Below are 16,930 nucleotides of genomic sequence, written 5' to 3' on the forward strand. Positions count from 1 at the left end.
CTATTCCTGTAGCTGGAAACAGTCCCTGTTCTCACACCACAGCGGGGCTACAGCTTGTTAAAGCTGGAAGCCTGGAGCTGGGAATGGCCCCTGGGAATGGGACTGGAGCTGTTTGTTTGCTGGATTCCATATTCATTGCCATTCTGCCCTTGTTGTGGTTTTAACATTTGATGACCTAGGTATCTCACAAGGCTGTTTTGCCTCAATAGGCATGTGATGAATTGCTCTTAATTAGCTTGTGGAAATAATATAAGCCTGAGCATTAAGTGTGCTTTGTTAGGGTTTTGACATCTTCTTTTATATGTACATCTACAAATAAAATCAGGTAGATTAGCAGTCACTGGGAAATTGTTGTTGTGAGTCAGTGACTCACAGCTCCTGTAGGCTGTCTCTCCTTGCCTTTGTTAGTCATGCCCGACTGTGGGCAGGAGTTCATGGGGCTCTGGGGCTGGGGTCAAATGTGTCTATTTTGTCTGTAGGGACAAGGTTTGCCTTCAAACCCATCGTTCCAGTTGGAAGAGCCAGGTGGCTCCACTGCAGTTCCAGCCGAGTGTGAGCAAAACCACAGTGGCAGAGCTCACCTGGTTTTGTCTTCAGCACAAACTCCAGCCTTCAGGTGGCACCGAGGCATCCATGTGATGGAGGGATATCAAACCTGAGATCAGACCTCAGGGTCATCTATCCTTCTGGCCCCCATTTAAATGCTGGCTGGTAAATGCCAAACCTAAACTCTTTGCTCTAGGTCACAAGCTTGTCCCCTCCAGGTTTGTCATTGCCAGCCATCCCTGTGTGCCCTGGATGCTGGAGGTGCCTATCCACTTAGGAGAGGGTAATAATTAGTAACAGCTCTCAGGAAACTCATTTCCGTGCCCTTGCACCCTGGCAGTTCCCTGAAAGGAAGGAACAGCCTGAGGAAAGAGTGGCAATGAGCTGGATGGAGGGAGAGGTGGGATTTTCATAAAATCCTAGAATTCTAGAATGATTTGGGTTGGAAGGAACCTTAAAGACCACTCAGTTCCACCCCTCCACCACGGTCAGGATCTTCCACTGTCCCAGGTTGCCCCAAGCCCCGTCCAAGTGGCCTTGGACACTTATAGGGGCATCCACAGCCCCTCTGGGCCACCTGTGCCCTCCTCACACGGCAGAACGTGTCCCTCCCATCCCGTTAACCCTTCCCTCGGTCCCTTCCAAGCCATCACTCCATGCCCTTGCCAGAGCTCCTCTCCTCCAGCCGCGCAGTTGTGCAGGGCCCTGAAAGGAAGGAATAGCCTGAGGAAAGAGTGGCAATGAGCTGGATGGAGGGAGAGGTGGGATTTTCATAAAATCCTAGAATTCTAGAATGATTTGGATTGGAAGGAACGCTAAAGACCACTCAGTTCCACCCCTCCACCACGGGCAGGATCTTCCACTGTCCCAGGTTGCTCCAAGCCCCGTCGAACCTGGCCTTGGACACTTCCTCCCATCCCGTTTAACCCTTCCCTCGGTCCCTTCCAAGCCATCACTCCATGCCCTTGCCGGAGCCCCTCTCCTCCAGCCGCGCAGTTGTGCGGGTCGGGAGCGGCGGCGGCGATGCGGGAGCGATGCGGGAGCGCTGCGGGAGCGGCAGCAACGCGGTGCCGGTGCCGGTGCCGGGGCCGCTACCGAGCGCATCTCCCGGCTCGGGGCGGGCGGAGGGTCCGCGGGGAGCGGCGGCGGCGGCGGGGCCGGGGCGGGGCGGGGGGCGGGCCCGGGCGGTGGCGGCGGCGGCGGGGCTGGGGCGGCTCAGAGCGCCCGGCTCCGCTCGCCTCCCGCTCCTGCGCCTGGCTCCGGCCGGCATGGCCGCTCCGCCGCGCCGCCGGGCCGCCGCTCCACCCCCGGTGCTGCCGCCGGTGCTGCCGCCGGTGCTGCCGCCGGTGCTGCTGCTGCTGCTGCTGCCGCCGCCCGCGGTGCTGCTCGGCGGCGGGCCCGGCGCCGCGGCGTCGCGGGAGCCCCCCGGCCCCTGCCGCGTGAAGACGGTGACGGTGTCCACGCTGCCGGTGCTCCGCGAGAACGACATCAGCTGGAGCGGCGCCCCGCCGCCCGCCGCCGCCGCCGAGTCCCGCCTGCTGCTCTTCGTCCGCAGCGAGCTGCCCGGCCGCGTCGCCGTGCAGGACGATCTGGACAACACCGAGCTGCCCTTCTTCACCCTCGGTAGGCGCCCGAACCGCTGCTCGCCCCGTCCCGTCCCGTCCCGCATCCCGCCCCGCCATCCCGGAGCATCCCCGAAGCATCCGACACCCGCCGTGCCGGCTCTGTGTCCGCCCTCCCCGCTCCGCGGGCAGCTCGATGTGTTTTGGGGCTTTCTAACCCTGCCCCTCTGCTGCATCCTGGTTTTTTTGGGTTTATTATTTTTTTTTCTTGCCTTTCCTGCCGGGGAGGGATTTTTTAGCAGGGCCTGAGGCTGCCGGCGCTGGCAGCCCCGGGAGGAGCAGAGCATTCCCCGGGAGGAGGAGAGCAACCCCGCGCAGGCTGCAAGTGATGGGGGCTGCCTCGTGTGCTCCAAGTTGAGCTCTGAGCCTTGAGGAGGTGCCGCTGAGCCTGGCAGAGCGGGAGGGGATGTTTTTGGGTTTTTTTTCTAGCCAGAGCCTGGTTTTATAAATGCTTCCTGTTAATTCTCGAGGCTCGCTCTCGCTTCATGCACAACTCCAGCGCCCGGGTCTGTGCGAACGCTGCAGACTTTCCCCCGCTCTCAGCTTTGTGGGGAGGGGGATGGGAATAGAAATAATTCTGTGGTCGTACTTCGGTCCTGATGCCGGATCCTGCTGTCTCGGGTGGGGTGCCCGAGCTGCCTCTTGTCACTTGTACCCATTTCTGTGCCGTAATCAGCCAGTCCCCCGGGAGAACTGTTCCGAATGTCACCTGGGCAGTGCAGTGTTTACTCTGCCAGGTCACCCAAGGGTTTTGGTTGATCTTTGCTTTATCCATCAGCTGCCTTGTTTTACGGCATCCAAACCTAGGATAATTTGAGTACCTGCTTAACTCGGGTCTCAGGTATCTCTTGACACACAGGATTGTGACTTCCAGCACATCTCTCTGTGTGTCTCAGGAGTGTCGAGGTGTGCCCATGTCCAGGCTCACTGGGGACAGCTGACCCCAAGTCCCTTCCTATGTCTCAGTTGAGTTATTCCCTTTCACTGGGTGCAATGAGCAGAGATAGAAAATGCCTGTGTGTGTCCCCCACTCCTGTCATTTTACCTTGTGTGAAGCTTTGCTTTAGCAAACACCCTAATAAATAAGTTGGTGGTACTTCCTGAGGCTCTGGGGCTCCAGCTTTGCAGTTTCCTTAGGCACGGTTGGTCAACTGCAAAAATCTGAAACAGACCAGATACTCTGTGTCCACCAACAAAAGTGACAAATTAAAGGTTTGATGCAGTAGGAATGACGTTTACCATACCGTGGTTAAAAGTAACAAGAAGTTTCATGGTTCACTGAGTTAATTTTCAGTTTAGAGTACAGTTTCTTCAGGGACTGGGTGTGAATTGCGCACTGATCTAAATATATCAGATAGCAAAGAAACCCCTCTGTGTGAGCTCAGATAATAGCTCAAGTTGAAGGAGAGAAATTTGTCTTGATAGATCAGAGGCACGATCTTGTATAGCAAATCCTATTTCTGTGAGTGCCTGCCAGTAACGAGACCATGTCTTCATCTAAAAATTTCTTTTACTTGCCTGGCATATTGGTTATGTGTGCACTTACGAATATGAAACATGTCTTGTGCAAATCTGTGGGGGTTTTGCTGCCCCTTCATGAACAGAAGACCCCAAAAGGTCCCCTCCTGTTCCCTTGGACTCACAGGAATCAGGCAGATTGGAAGACAAATGGAGGCTGTGCCCATGGTGGGATGGCTTCATCATGGTCCTGGAATTAATCAGTCTGTTGCCTCCAGAGAAGGTAAAACACTTGTCCTTCCCCAAGGTCTAGCTCATGAATTGCTGTGGATGTTCTGATATTTGAAATTTGTTGCATTTCTCCCCATCTCCTGGTGTGGCAACTGTCTCGCTCGCAGTTAACTCTTCTCTGGGTGAGGGCTGTGCAGGATTTCTGCTGGCTGGTTTTCCTAGAGCAGGAATTAAGGCTGTAGTTTTCTGTAGTGTTTTTATTTTTTTTCCCCTCTCCATCCTTTTCTAACTTCATTGATGGCTGGGAACCGGAGAGCAGCTGCTGCCTCGTAATGGGCTCTTGGAGGTGAAAATCACGTTACATGCGGGAGGGCTTGGGAGAGAGGTGGGGACAGAGATTCTCCTTGGCAGAATCTTTGCAGGTCCTTATCTTTAGCTGATTTCTGATGATTGTATCCCTCTATGCGTGTTGCTGGACATGTTTAGTGGCTGTCTGGGCATGAGCTCAGGAGGACACGTAAGAGCTGACGTCCTGCCGGCTGCAAATGTGTTGAGGACTCCTGAATGTCTTGGAGTGCAGGATCTTGCTGTGAGCAGAGATCACTTTCTGGCCTCAGCAGGGTAAGGATGGGGCAGGATGACCTCCTGAAGCACATAACTCAGGATAGCCACCCTGACTGCCATCCTGGAGGGGTTTTTCAAAGGAAAAAAAAAGATTAAAAGAAAAGAAAAGGAAGCATAAAGCTGGCAGAGCTGAGACATGGTGCTGACGTTACTGGTTCTGAAGTGAAATAAGTTGAGAAAAAATTCAGGCCACTCCAATCTGTAGGGCTCAAAAGTCTCTCCAGGCCAGGAGGCAGGAAAGAAAATGCTGCTTTTCTTGGTGGCAATGAGTTTAAGCAGCTAGGGCTGTACTCCTGGGTCTGCTCAGCAAGTCCCAGCGCTGCAGTGGTTCCTGAGCTGCTCCTCACTCCTTGGCATTTGAAGGAGGGTGGGTGATCTGTAGCTAAAGGATGGCAGGTGCCAGAGCCTTGGCTGCAGTGGTGTGAAACTGAATGTCATGGAATCATGTAGGTTGGGAAAGATCTTTAAGATCTGTAAACCTAAACTGCCAAGTCCACCACTAAACCATGTCCTGAAGTGCCACATCCTCCAGGCAGATGCCCTGAATTGGTGGCTGGTACAAAGCACGTGGAGTGCTCCGTGTCCCTTTTCCTTAAAGGATTCCTCCTTCTAGGGAGGAAGCAACTTTATCTGTTCCCTGACTATATGAAATTAAATTCTCTGAAGTGCATAAAGCGAGAGCTTCCAGTGTGGCATCCCTGCCTGCGGGGCTGCCTGGTCTGCAGGAGCCACTGCATGGCTGAGACAGAGGAGAAATCAGCACTAGGAAACATCCACACAGCTGAGCTGGGCCCGTGGCACGCTGGCAGTATCAGGCGCAGAGCAGCAGCAGCAGCAGCAGCTACTCGTGGAAGGCAGGAGCCCACTAGGGGGTGGTGGGTACCCGGGGATGCTCCACAGCAGATCCTGCTCTGTGTGCCCACAGGGTACCAGGGATGCTCCACAGCAGCTGCTCTCTGTGTGCCCACAGGGTACCAGGGATGCTCCACAGCATCTCCTCTCTGTGTGCCCACAGGGTACCAGGGATGCTCCACAGCATCTCCTCTCTGTGTGCCCACAGGGTACCAGGGGTGCTCCACAGGAGGGTACCAGGGATGCTCCACAGCATCTCCTCTCTATGTGCCCACAGGGTACCAGGGATGCTCCACAGGAGGGTACCTGAGGATGCTCCAGCTCTCCCTGTGTGCCCATGTGGGCATTTCAGGATGCTGGACAGCAGCTCCAGCTCTTTGTGCCTCAGTGGGCACCAGGCACCTGCAGGAAGGTGTGGAGCCCAGGCTGGGGATGGCTTCATCCTCTCCCAACAAAGGTAGAAAACTTTGATTCTTTGTGCATCCCTCCTGGGCTGCAGTGGGGAGCTGCTGCAGAAACACCCACTGGCAGCTCCCTGTGCTCGGTGTCCCTCCTGCAGTGGGGTGTCACAGCTTCTGTGTTTCCTACGCCTGGGTTTATTTTTTCCCTGCTGCGTTGGAGACCAGAAGGATGCTTCTCCCACTAGCCCCCAGTTACGTTACTATAAAATTACTCAGCAAAGCCCAGTGGTGGCAGGAAATGACAAATGTAGGTGCCACCAGTGCATTATGAATTGCTGTGCCTCCCCTTTCCTGAAAAAGCATCCTGCCCTTTCCTTAACCTTGGATACAACTGATGCTTTGTGGCTTTTTTCCCCCCCTCTCTAATTCTCCTCGAGTTACTCTGCTGCACCATTTGCAGCCTATCACTGACTTTATCCTTGCCCAGTGAGGTCTCTCTGAGGTGTGGATCTTGATTCAATCAGCAGCCATGTGTTCCCTGCAGAAGCTGCTCCACCACGGCGTAGCCTGCTCCGAGTGCAATTCAGGGAATGAGGCAGTTTGCTTCCGAGCTAATTTAGATGAGCTCTGTCTATGTGTGAGCAGCTTTATATAGAGGAGAGAGAAGGGAAGAGGCAGACCAATTTTCACCACTGCTCTTACCCTGTAGTGGCTTACATAAGAACAGTTTACTACTCACTTCTCATAAATGGCTTTAATGGATGCTGTTTGAGTGTCTGCAGTGCTTCAAGAGGCTTTGTTTTGGTGGTTGTCACAAAGCAGGCTCGTGTGGCTGCATTCCTGGTGTTCCCCTGTGGCCCCTGTGTATGGCTGATTGATGATTGTCCCCTGCCCTTCCAGCTCCCCAGCAGTTCAGTGCCACTTCTGTCTTCTTTCTTAACTCTTCCCAAAGTGATCTTGTAACTTGCGCTTCCCCTCTGTAGGGTTGGAGTGTTGAGTCTTGAAGGAACACCTGGATGTGGCACTCAGGGCACGGGGCTGGGTGGTGGGCATCAGTCACAGGCTGGGCTCAATTATTTTAGAGGCCTTTTCCACCCTTAATCATTCTGAGTTTCTATGAACACAATAAAATAATGGAAACCACTCAGTTCCCTATGGGCTGATTGCATTTATTGCTGTTCCTAGAAAGGCTTGAGCAGGGTTTAGCCACCCTCATTTTGGTCACCAACTCCTGGTTGTGCAGAGCAGCTGGGGAGGCTGAAGGGTCACCTGGGGAGCCTGGGTGTGACTGCAGCTTGCTGATGCTGCTGTTCAGAAGTGCTCTTCCCTGCTTTGAGCCGGCCTCTGGGGTCTGCAGCAGCACTGTGTGGGTGCCCAGTGTGCAGCCCCATCATCAGGGCTTGGCATCTAAACGCGGGGTCATCTCTGCAGAAAAGCAGAGTCTGATTTCTTCACCTCCCTTTGCATTTACTGCCTCCTGCTAGGCTGAGATGCCTGGAGTATTAGCTCAGAGGTTGGGTTAATCAAATGTTGGTTTTCTTTGTTTTGTGGTTTTTGTGGGTTTTTTTTTTTCCCCTGTTTCTATTGTTTCTGTTCCCCAGCTAATCCAATGGCTAAAGAATCATATCTTCCACCCCGAAAGCCTCAGTGAGATGGTGTGGTGAGGATGTGACACGTTGGTGGCACCCTGGGACAGAGGAAGATGCAGACCTGGCAGTGGGGCTGCTTCCCTGCACCTCCATTCCAATCCACAGCTGTGTGTGCTCCGGGGTCTGAGCAGGTCCCTGGTGGTGGGAGCTGCCTGGGGAGGGTGTAGGAAAGAGGAAAAACCTTCTGGTAGTAATTTCTTCCCCTCCTTGTATTGCTCTTTGATTACTCCAGCTTTCCAAGATGTTGGATTTTATAGTTGGGAAGAGGAGGGGGAGCCCAGCTCAGGGTGGGGTTGTACTGAGATGTAGATGTGGAGGTCTGCAAGCACTTTAGCCCCCAGCAAGGCTGTAGGCAAAAAATACCCAGGAAAATGGGTCAGTCCTGAGGCCATCCCTTCCCTCCCCAAGGGAGGGGAGCATGGCTGGTCCAGCACGGTGGGGCGAGGACTTGACAGGGATTCTGCTTCATCTCAGGCATTTTCTGGGCTGATTATCCCAGTTAAAGCTGGGAATGTGTAGCTGAGTGCGGGCTGTGCTCGGGGAGCTGCTGCTTTCCAAGAGTACCCGAGTTGACCAGCTAGTGGCAACAGAAGATTAACTATGGAGGGAGAGAGGAGCTGGTACTGTAGCTGAGCTGCCACGGGGGGAGGCTGGTGCCTGGGGATCCCCCCTGCTCCCCCTTCCTCCCAGCTGATTTTCCATGATGCCTGCGTGCCAGAGGCTTTTGTTGCTCTTTTCCAGGAAGAAATAACGAGCTTTTATTCAGAATTATGCCGAGAGCTTGCAGTCCTCTGTGGGGAATGGGGCGGTGAATGACCTCCAGGTGCCACCACGCAGGTGGATGTTACCTCCCAAACTTGCTGCCTGTTCCCTCCTAAGCCCTACAAGTGAGAATGTCAGCGGTGTGAGCCTTTGTGCTGCCTCGGTGACACGGTGCTGATGGGTGGTGTTGGCTGGCTGTGAAGCAGGGCTGAGCCCCAGGGCTTTCCTGGTGTGACAGGAGCTCAGGCACAGGACGGGCTGGGACCACGGAGAACAGATTGATGCCATGTGTGGGAATGATGAGGTATTGATCTCATGCTTCTTTAACACCTCTGCAGGTGCAGGTGGCTTGAGAAACACCTGCCATCACATCAAAATGCCGTGTAGAGTGTGGGGCAGGCTGGGGTTGGAGCTGAAAGAAAAGAAGATGTTTGGATTGTTGCCTTTCATCATGTGAAATATCCACAGCACAGCCCGTGCCCAAGGGTCCTCCTCCTGCAGCAACCATTTGAAATGGAGGATGATGAACCTTGGCCTGTGTTCCCAAGCTGCTCCCCAGCCCTGCCCCACCTGTGGGGTGTGTGATGGCATCGAGCAGAGATGGTTCTGGTGCATAACCAGCTTAAGAATGGGGCCACTTAAAAGAATTGAATGCTTGTGCTGCTGCTCGGGTCTCAGCTAATGCAGTTAAGGTTTCCAGTGTCCAGACAGCATGGAGACACTTAATGGTATTGAAGAAGCAGAATGGCATGCAGAGGGGACGAGCAGGGATCCTGGCTGCCTGCATCTGCACTGGCTGGGAGAGGCTTTCTGGCTGTCTCCTGGGAAGGGGGAAAGTGGGGAAAAACATCTCAGAGTTTTGGCCCATTGTCCCTTTGGGTGTCTTTCCCATTTGCCTTGCAAGAAGCAGTGCTCTTGAGTGCTTCCAGTGTCCTGCTGCAGGTCAGGGGCAAGAAGGGACTCCTTGCAGGGGGAGGTTGGGCTGTGGCTGCCTGTGGGAAGCTGGGGCAGACAAGCTTTGGAGCCAAGGCTCTGCCTGTGGGCACAGGGGGCTGGTGGGGAAGGGGCAGAAGCACCAGTTCCCTCAGTTTCACATTCTCTGCCCCCCACCACTCCTGCACTCCTTTCTCTGTGCTTTCACCTCTCCTGTCTCAGTGCAAGACAAAGTCTGTAGGAAACCTCGACTGGCTTTGAAAGCAGCAGCAAAAGGGGAGAAATTTTCCATTAGCAGCATCAGCAGTATAAGAGATTTTTTCCCAGTCACCTGGTAACTGCTGTATTTAGGAAGATTACTGAGCTGATGGTGCTGCTCCCAGGCATATGCAAGGCAGTGATCCTGTTAGGCGAGGGAGGCAAGGGGTGCTCACACACAGAGAGATGGGCTGCTAAAGGTCAGCTGTGCAGGGAGAGCACCTCCTGTGCTGCACCATCTGCTCCTGCAGAGCGGGGCAGTGGCACAGAAGGGGCACTGCCAGCTGCACTCAGGGGCTGCAGGGGGGGCAGGGAGGGGGGCACAGCAGGGCTGGGCAGGAACATCCTCAGGCTCCAGCCTGATTTGGGGCCAGGCTGGGGGTTTTGGTGCATGGTGCCTTTCTTTCTGTGGGATGGGATGTGCCTGCAGAGGGGCACTGCCCTGCAGAGGTGAGCCCACCCTCCCATGGCTCCAGGTCTGTATAACTGGGGTGAAGGTTCTGGGGAGCCAGCTTTGCTCCCAGCCGTCACCAGGAGCTCAGCTGTGCTGGTGCCTTTGAGGCTTTGATTCTTTTTCCTTTTTTCCCTCCCTGTTCTCTCTCCAGGGCAGCAGGGTGGCCTTGCCTGTGGCTGGACGCCTGCCCTGGTTGAGCTGGGCTCCCTGGCCAGCCCAGGGCTCCTGGCTGCCCAGGCACTTGCCCAACATGAGCTGGCATTGCCAAGTGTGCCTGGGGCTGTCCCAAGGCCATTCACAGCCTGGATCCTTCCCTCCCTGCTCTCTGTGGTTCTAAAGCGATGTCCTCCCAGGGAGCACAGCACATCCCTAACCTGTGGGATCAAGTGACAGAATATCAGAGCTGGCAACAGCACAGGAATGTTTTTGTTGCCTCAAGCCAAGTGCTCAGTAACATCAGCTTCCTGCTGCTGTGCTCCTGTGCTGGGAGTTCAGGGTGGTGCTCCTGGGATGGGGAACAGGGGTGGTCTGTGTGAGTGAGCAGGGAAGGGGGGCTGGAGCAGAGTGTGCTCCCTGCAGCCCTGGATCAGGATCTGCTGCTGGCCAGAAAAGCCTCTCCCTCAGCTCACTCCTGCTGTGGATGTTGCTTTTGATACCAGGGAGCCTGATGAGGTAAAAGTTGGTGCCACTGACCTGATGAATTCCTGGTGCAGGTGCCCCCAGAGCAAGGTCTGCTCTCCCAGGCAGTTTCCCACTCAGATGGGCTTCCTGGGATGCTGGGGCTCCCATGGCAGGAGCTGCCAGTTGTCCCCACCTCGCTCTGTTACTCAGCCCTGGGCTGCTCCATGGGCTGAAGGGTGATGGAAACCCTTTACCTTGGCTGTCACCTGTGTGGTGGGTTCAGCTTGGGTGGGGGCCCTGGAGAGCTTTGTGGGCTTATTGGGACATCCTGATGGGTCCCTTTTCCTTCTACCCCTGTCACATTTCTTCCATGTCCTTTGAACCTGCCATCTATTTAAATTAGAGGGGTTTAAACTCTTTTCTCCTGCCCTGCCCAGGGAATTCCTCCCTGCCTTCTTGTTGCAGTCACACTCCTTGTTCCTTTACCTGTAATATCCTGGGAAATGTGGCCAGACAGAGGTGCCCAGGCAGAGCAGTGTGTTGGGCAGGTGATCCAAAAGGAGCTGTATTCCCCACCCTCCCTTCCATGCCATCCAAACTGGGCAGCCCTTGGTCAAGCTGTGTCCACAGCAAACTTCTCCCATTATCTTCTGCCAGGGTGGGCAGCTCGGGGTATTCAAGGGGATTCCAGTGCTGGGTGCCACTTCATTAAGGTTGGCTCCAGGATGGACCCTCCTGGCCCTTACTGGGGGTGGCTTGGGACGGAAGGCTCTAAAGAAGGTGCAGCAGGAGAGGAGGGATTCTGCAGAGGAGCCAGTGACAGCAGTGGCATTTGGGGAAGCTGGCAGGTGTATTTGGGAGTCAGACATGCTGCAGGCTGAAAGCACTTCCAGCAGAGGTGACGTTGGCCTTATCTGTGCAGGCTGCTGGCAGGGCGGTGGCTGCTCCTGCTACTGCTGCTTTCCCATCAGGGGCTTTGGCATTTCTCCTCCCCCTCAGAGGCGAGGGAGGGCTGCAGGGGGGTGCATTTGTCACCTGAAGAGCCCCCGGGCTTGGGCTGAACTTTGTGTTCCAGCAATAAAACCATGCTAGGAAATGTGTGCTGTAACAAAGCCCGTGGATATAATACATCCGTATCATACTGTACCTTTCATCTTGAAGGATTCCCAAGGAGCTTTACAAACTCGGTGTGCTGCAGCCTGCCAGGGTGACTGAATGTTATCAGGAGCAGCGGCAGCCTAATCTCTGTGGTAGTATTTCCCCCCCTTGCAGGGGGAACTTTATGAAGTCTGGTCTCAGAGTAGCGCTGTGATGGTGTTTTCCTCTAAGCCCGAGTTTCTCAGGAGAAACAGGCAAGCCGTGTAGCTGTTTGTTATGCAAAACCACCAAAGAAATATTTTTTCCTGGGGCAGTAGGAGTGGGTGGGAATTACTTTCACACAGCTTCAGCAGCTTTGCATCTTGACAGAAGAGGCATTCGCAGGGGAATGTGCCCTCCGTGCAGCCCCAGAGAGGGGATGATAAAGTTTAAACGCTTGAGGAATTGCTTCTGGGCGTTAGCAGGGTGGTAGGGTTCAGCTGACTGGGCAGTTCTTGGGAGGGAAACTTTCAATGTCTGCCTGAAATACTTGCTGTGTGAGTCTTTTGTCACCTAATACTCCCTCCTGTCTGTGCAGTCAGTCCTGGAGCCAGCTGATGGCTCAGCTCCAAATCCTGCAGCCTTTGGTAACATCTGTCTGTGGGGTGGGCGCAGGGAAAGGTGATGCCTCCATCACCCTGCTGCTCTCCACTTCCAGCTGGGGGTATTTTCATTGTTGCTGGGGGTATTTTCACTGTTCCTGACTTACCTGGAGCTGTGGGAGGCATCTGAAGGTGCTGCCAATGGTGGAAGAGCTTAAAAATCAAAACTGAATGCAGGACCAGGGGCCCAAGAGGAGCTGTTGTCAGAGGCATATGCTTGAGGCACGGCGGGTAGCTGGAATCTATTTTGGTTTGGAGTGGTACACATTTAGCCTGTTTTGTTTAGCAGTTTGTTTATGGGATGTATTTTCCCATTCTGTGTAGCTCCCCAAATGTGTGCTATAAACAAAGTGTAAAATCAAAAGCAGCCTCTACTTGTTCCCATCAAGTGCATCACAGGGTGCGTGGTGCCTGCCAGCCTCAGGTCCCCTCTTCAGGAGGAGAAAAAACACCACTGAGGGGGGTGATTCTGTCAGGTCTGAGGATGGGAATTGCTGTGGGCACTGCTGGCATGGAGCAGGGATGTCTCAGGAGCTCACCAGCCCTTTTGTCCATGTGCTTTTGCTCCAAATCTTCCCAAGCTCATCCTGCAGGTGCTGGCCCCTGCTGCTCTTTTAGCTTTGCTTGCTTCCCTGAACCCCATTGAGGTGATTCCTCAGGCCACAAGGAATGGGATGTGCTGTTGCCAGCACCATTCACAGATGCTGGACGTTAAGAACCTTCAGAATTGATCGAGTTTCAAGCAGGCATTAGGGGTTTGTGGCTGTCCTTACTGTAGCCATTGCAGTCACATCCCTTGTACTGGATGGTCCAGGTCCCCTCTTCAGGAGGAGAAAACACCACTGAGGGGGGTGATTCTGTCAGGTCTGAGGATGGGAATTGCTGTGGGCACTGCTGGCGTGGAGCAGGGATGTGTCAGGACATCAGCCCTTTTGTCCATTTGCTCTTGCTCCAAACCTTCCCAGGTTCATCCCCGAGGAGTGCAGTTGTTGTCTCCTGCTGCTCCTTTAGCTTTGCTTGCTTCCCTGAACCCCATTGAGGTGATTCCTCAGGCCACAAGGAATGGGATGTGCTGTTGCCAGCACCATTCACAGATGCTGGACGTTAAGAACCTTCAGAATTGATCGAGTTTCAAGCAGGCATTAGGGGTTTGTGGCTGTCCTTACTGTAGCCATTGCAGTCACATCCCTTGTACTGGATCAACAGCTGTGTGTTCCTTGCTTTAATTTCCCTGAGCATGATCAGAAGGGCTGGAAGCACATTTCATCAAACAGCAGCAGCCTTGCCTTTTAACACAATCCAAGAAGCCCAGAGCTGCTTGGAGACACAAACTCCATTACATTGCTTTACATCTCCCAGCCCTTGCTGATCCCTCTGCTGGCGTTTGCTGCTCTCCCAGACCAGCAGTGCCGCTGTGTCCTCTCTGTGCTCCTGGCTGAGGAAATCCATTATCCGGGGGAATGGCAGCTGGGAGGGAGGGAGGGAGGTCGGGGATGCTGCCTGTAGGGGCTGCTCACAGCCAGCTCGGGGTCTTGCTGGAGCAGCAGGGCACACACCAAACACGCTGCTCCTCGCGTTACTCGATTTTATTCTGCTTTTGGAGCAGCTGCCTTTGCTGCTTGGCTGACAAGCTGTTCCTTAATGTGCCGTGGCCCAAAGGTGTGCGGGGACAGGGACAGGAGCTGGGATTTGGGCAGGATGGAGGCTCTGGGAGGAAACAAAAGGAACGCTGGAGGTCTAACAGTAAAAGTGTATGTGATTTGAAATGCTTTAACAGGGAGATAATGATATAGAGATAGGGATAATAATGAACCTTTTTAATTTTAGTTGGTTACACTGATAAAACTACATTTTTCCTTTTTTTTTTTTTTCAGAATACATACAGAAACTTGAGTCAAACAAATATATTTCACCAAGAAATCTCTATTCTATATATAAAACAAAGTTACAAAAGTAATATAGATCATGGTTGTCAGATCTTTATTCAGATCCTTATTTTTGCTTACCTGATTGTAATGCTGTATGAAGGAATTACACTAATTAAAACTAATTTCAGGACTGATGGACAGCCAGTTGCCCTTTGAATTTTACATTAAAAGCTCTTCTAAAGCAGGAATCTGGGAATTTTTTTCCTTTTCTTTCTTATTTTTTAATTTTTCCCCCCAAAATACGAAATGATGTGTTTCTATCACAGAAAATTCTGTGCTTCATATAATACATGGCCTGTTTATCTGGTAGTTGGAGATCTACAGGGGCGGATGCTGCTGGTCTCAGGGATTCTGCCAAGCTCAGATTTTAGTCCCCAGGAGTGCTGCCTGAAATCCTGTGTGCTGCCCAAAACTGTGTGTGCTGAAGGAAGTATCCTCTGCTGCCTGGGCTTGCTTTTTAAAGACTGTTGTAAAACCTTTTCCTTCCTTGGTGATGAAGGGTTTTACAGCGTGTTGCAATGAGCCACTTAAAGGCAAAACAGGAGGGAAAAAAATCCTGTTTGCAACACTCCTCCTGCCTGAGTTGCCGTGGTGTGAGATACGGGGTGGTTGTAGGGGATGCTGCAGGAGAGCTGAGCCTTGTGAGAGCCTGTTCCTTCCTAAACAATCCATTGGTGTTTCTCCTGTGGCACCTCTCAGCTGCATTTCCTCCCCAAAATCATGTTTCCCACTGCTCAAAGGCTCCTCTGGTTTGAGATGTGCTTTAAGTCATGTAAAGCCAAATTTTACTAGGCTGTGGTTTCAAAGCTTTTTCTCCAGCAGAAATGCTGCAAATTTATCTGTGGATACCTTGCCCACAGCTGCAGCAGGTCTGAGGTCACCTCCTGGGAAGGGCATTCCAAACCCTCTTAGCTCTCCAGGGCCCTGTTCTGGCAGCAGAGAGGTTTGGGTTAGGAAGGAAGGTGATATTTTTGCTGTGGCTCAAAAAGCAAAAGCATTTCTGTGGATTCTGGGCCGTGGGTTTTAATCGCTGCTTGTTTTGATCATCTCTCTACTAAACTGCTCTGGATGTGCCTCAGGGCAAACAAGCAGGTGTTAATGTTGATATTCTGCTCATTTTTTTGCTGTTGTTGGGTGTGGGGAAGAACTTAGGTGGTAGGAAAGCTGTTGGTTGGAATGGTGCTGCTCTCAGCCCTGGTACCAGGGCAGGTGAGACCTGGTGAGAGGAGACCAGGGCAGGACCTGGCTGGGAGCAGGATGAGCCTTGAACTGGCTGCCAATGGCTCTGCAGCTTCCCCACTCTTCTCCAGGCTCTCCTTCTTCCAACTCTGCAAATATTTGCAGCGGGGACGTTTTTATTCCGGGCATGAACTGAATTAGAGGGAAAGGTTGGGCTGGGAGAGTGGGCAGCATGATTTGCCTTGTCCAGCAGTCTCTGCTGTGGTGGCAGAAGGTGAGGAACAGGACACAGGTCTCTGGAGCATCCCTGGAGCTGTTCCTTACCATGCTGTGGCCCCAAGAGCTGGGATTTGGGCAGGAGAGAAGCTCCAGGAGCTGGAGGTGCTGCCAGCCTCAGGGATGCTGCTGGCTTTGGCTGCTCCTGCTGCAATAATGCCTGTCCTGACTGGGCTGAAAGGGTCCCCCAGCAGCTCTGAGGGGCTCCTGCATCCCCCCCCTGCATCTCCCTAGCACTGGCCTCTCTGGGAAACCCCTCTGGTCCCTGGGATGCTGCACAGGGGATGCAGTGAGGGAAGAGGGAGGTTTTTCTTTGAGGTCTGAGGGATGTGTCGAGTGCTGACCAGGGGCTGGCACAGAGGGAAGGATGCTTCTGTTAATTAGCAGGAGATGAAAGGAAAACTTGTCTTTATTCAAAGAGCAGCTTGTTCCAGTTTCATCGCAGTCCCTCAGTTCTGAGCTTTAAAGTTTGGTGAATGTGTGAACAATAAGTTTGGGAAGATGTTTTGAAGCCAGAATGGCAGCATTGTTATGAAAATGCTGAAGGGGAGTTGTGACACGGTTTTGAAGATGAAAGTATTTTTACAATCTTAAACTGACACATTTCTAAAAGAAAAAGAAAAGAGAAAGAAAGTTTTCATGAAAGACAGCTCTCAACAAGACTTTGCCTGGCCACAATCAAATGTGGCTGTCCCTGAAGGCACTTTGAGGTGCTGCTGGTGACCCTGTGTCCAGCAGGGTGGGGTGGTTTTTATTGCTGTTACTGGTGTGTGTTGGGCAGGTGGGATGTGCACAGCCCTGACGGAGGGAGCAGTGAGTGTGTCCTGCTCTCCAGGCACTGATGGACCAACAGAGCAGCAGGAGGAGGGCACAAAGATGAGCAGATGTGGATGAAGCATGGACATCTGCCCATCCCATCCTTGCTGCTCCAGCCGTGCCCTCACCACTTCTGACCCTGCAGCACTCACCGCACCTCCGAGCTGGTCTCTAAAAACAGATTTTCCACATGTTTAGCAAGCATCTGTTAATGGCTTAGCCAAACATCCCCCTGTGAGTGCAGAGTGGAGGGGAGGCTGGAGCTGCCCATGCCTGGCAGCAGCTCTGGGCTGCTTCTGCCCTCAGCTGTGCCACAGGACTTGCCAGTTTGTGCTGTTCCAGCTCAGCCATGGCACTGGAGGAGCTGGGCTGAGGGTGGAGGCTGGCATGGCACACTGCTGGCACGACAGGGAATGGCTTGGGGTGTCTGGGGACGTGCAGCAGCTTGGGCTGCATCCAGTGACTGGCTCCCCATCCCACTGCTGCATCTTGCCAGCTGGAGCTGCAGCCCCGGCCTAACCCAGCTCCCTCTCACTGCTGCCTGAGCTGAGCAACATCTTGGAATCACAGAGTGGCCTGAG

General features: G+C 53.4%; 1 protein-coding gene across 1 annotated transcript in view; it reads left to right on the top strand.

Moving 5' to 3' along the window:
- The first annotated feature begins 1,814 nt into the window (after nt 1-1,814).
- Nucleotides 1,815-16,930, top strand: part of ASTN2 (astrotactin 2) — a 353,207-nt gene continuing 338,091 nt past the window's right edge. The window contains exon 1 of the mRNA XM_030961750.1: nt 1,815-2,169. Within this exon, the coding sequence (XP_030817610.1) occupies nt 1,815-2,169 (355 nt within the window). The remainder of the gene's footprint in view (nt 2,170-16,930) is intronic.

The sequence above is a fragment of the Camarhynchus parvulus genome, chromosome 17, assembly GCF_901933205.1.
Source record: "Camarhynchus parvulus chromosome 17, STF_HiC, whole genome shotgun sequence".
In the NCBI taxonomy this organism is placed as follows: Eukaryota; Metazoa; Chordata; class Aves; order Passeriformes; family Thraupidae; genus Camarhynchus; species Camarhynchus parvulus.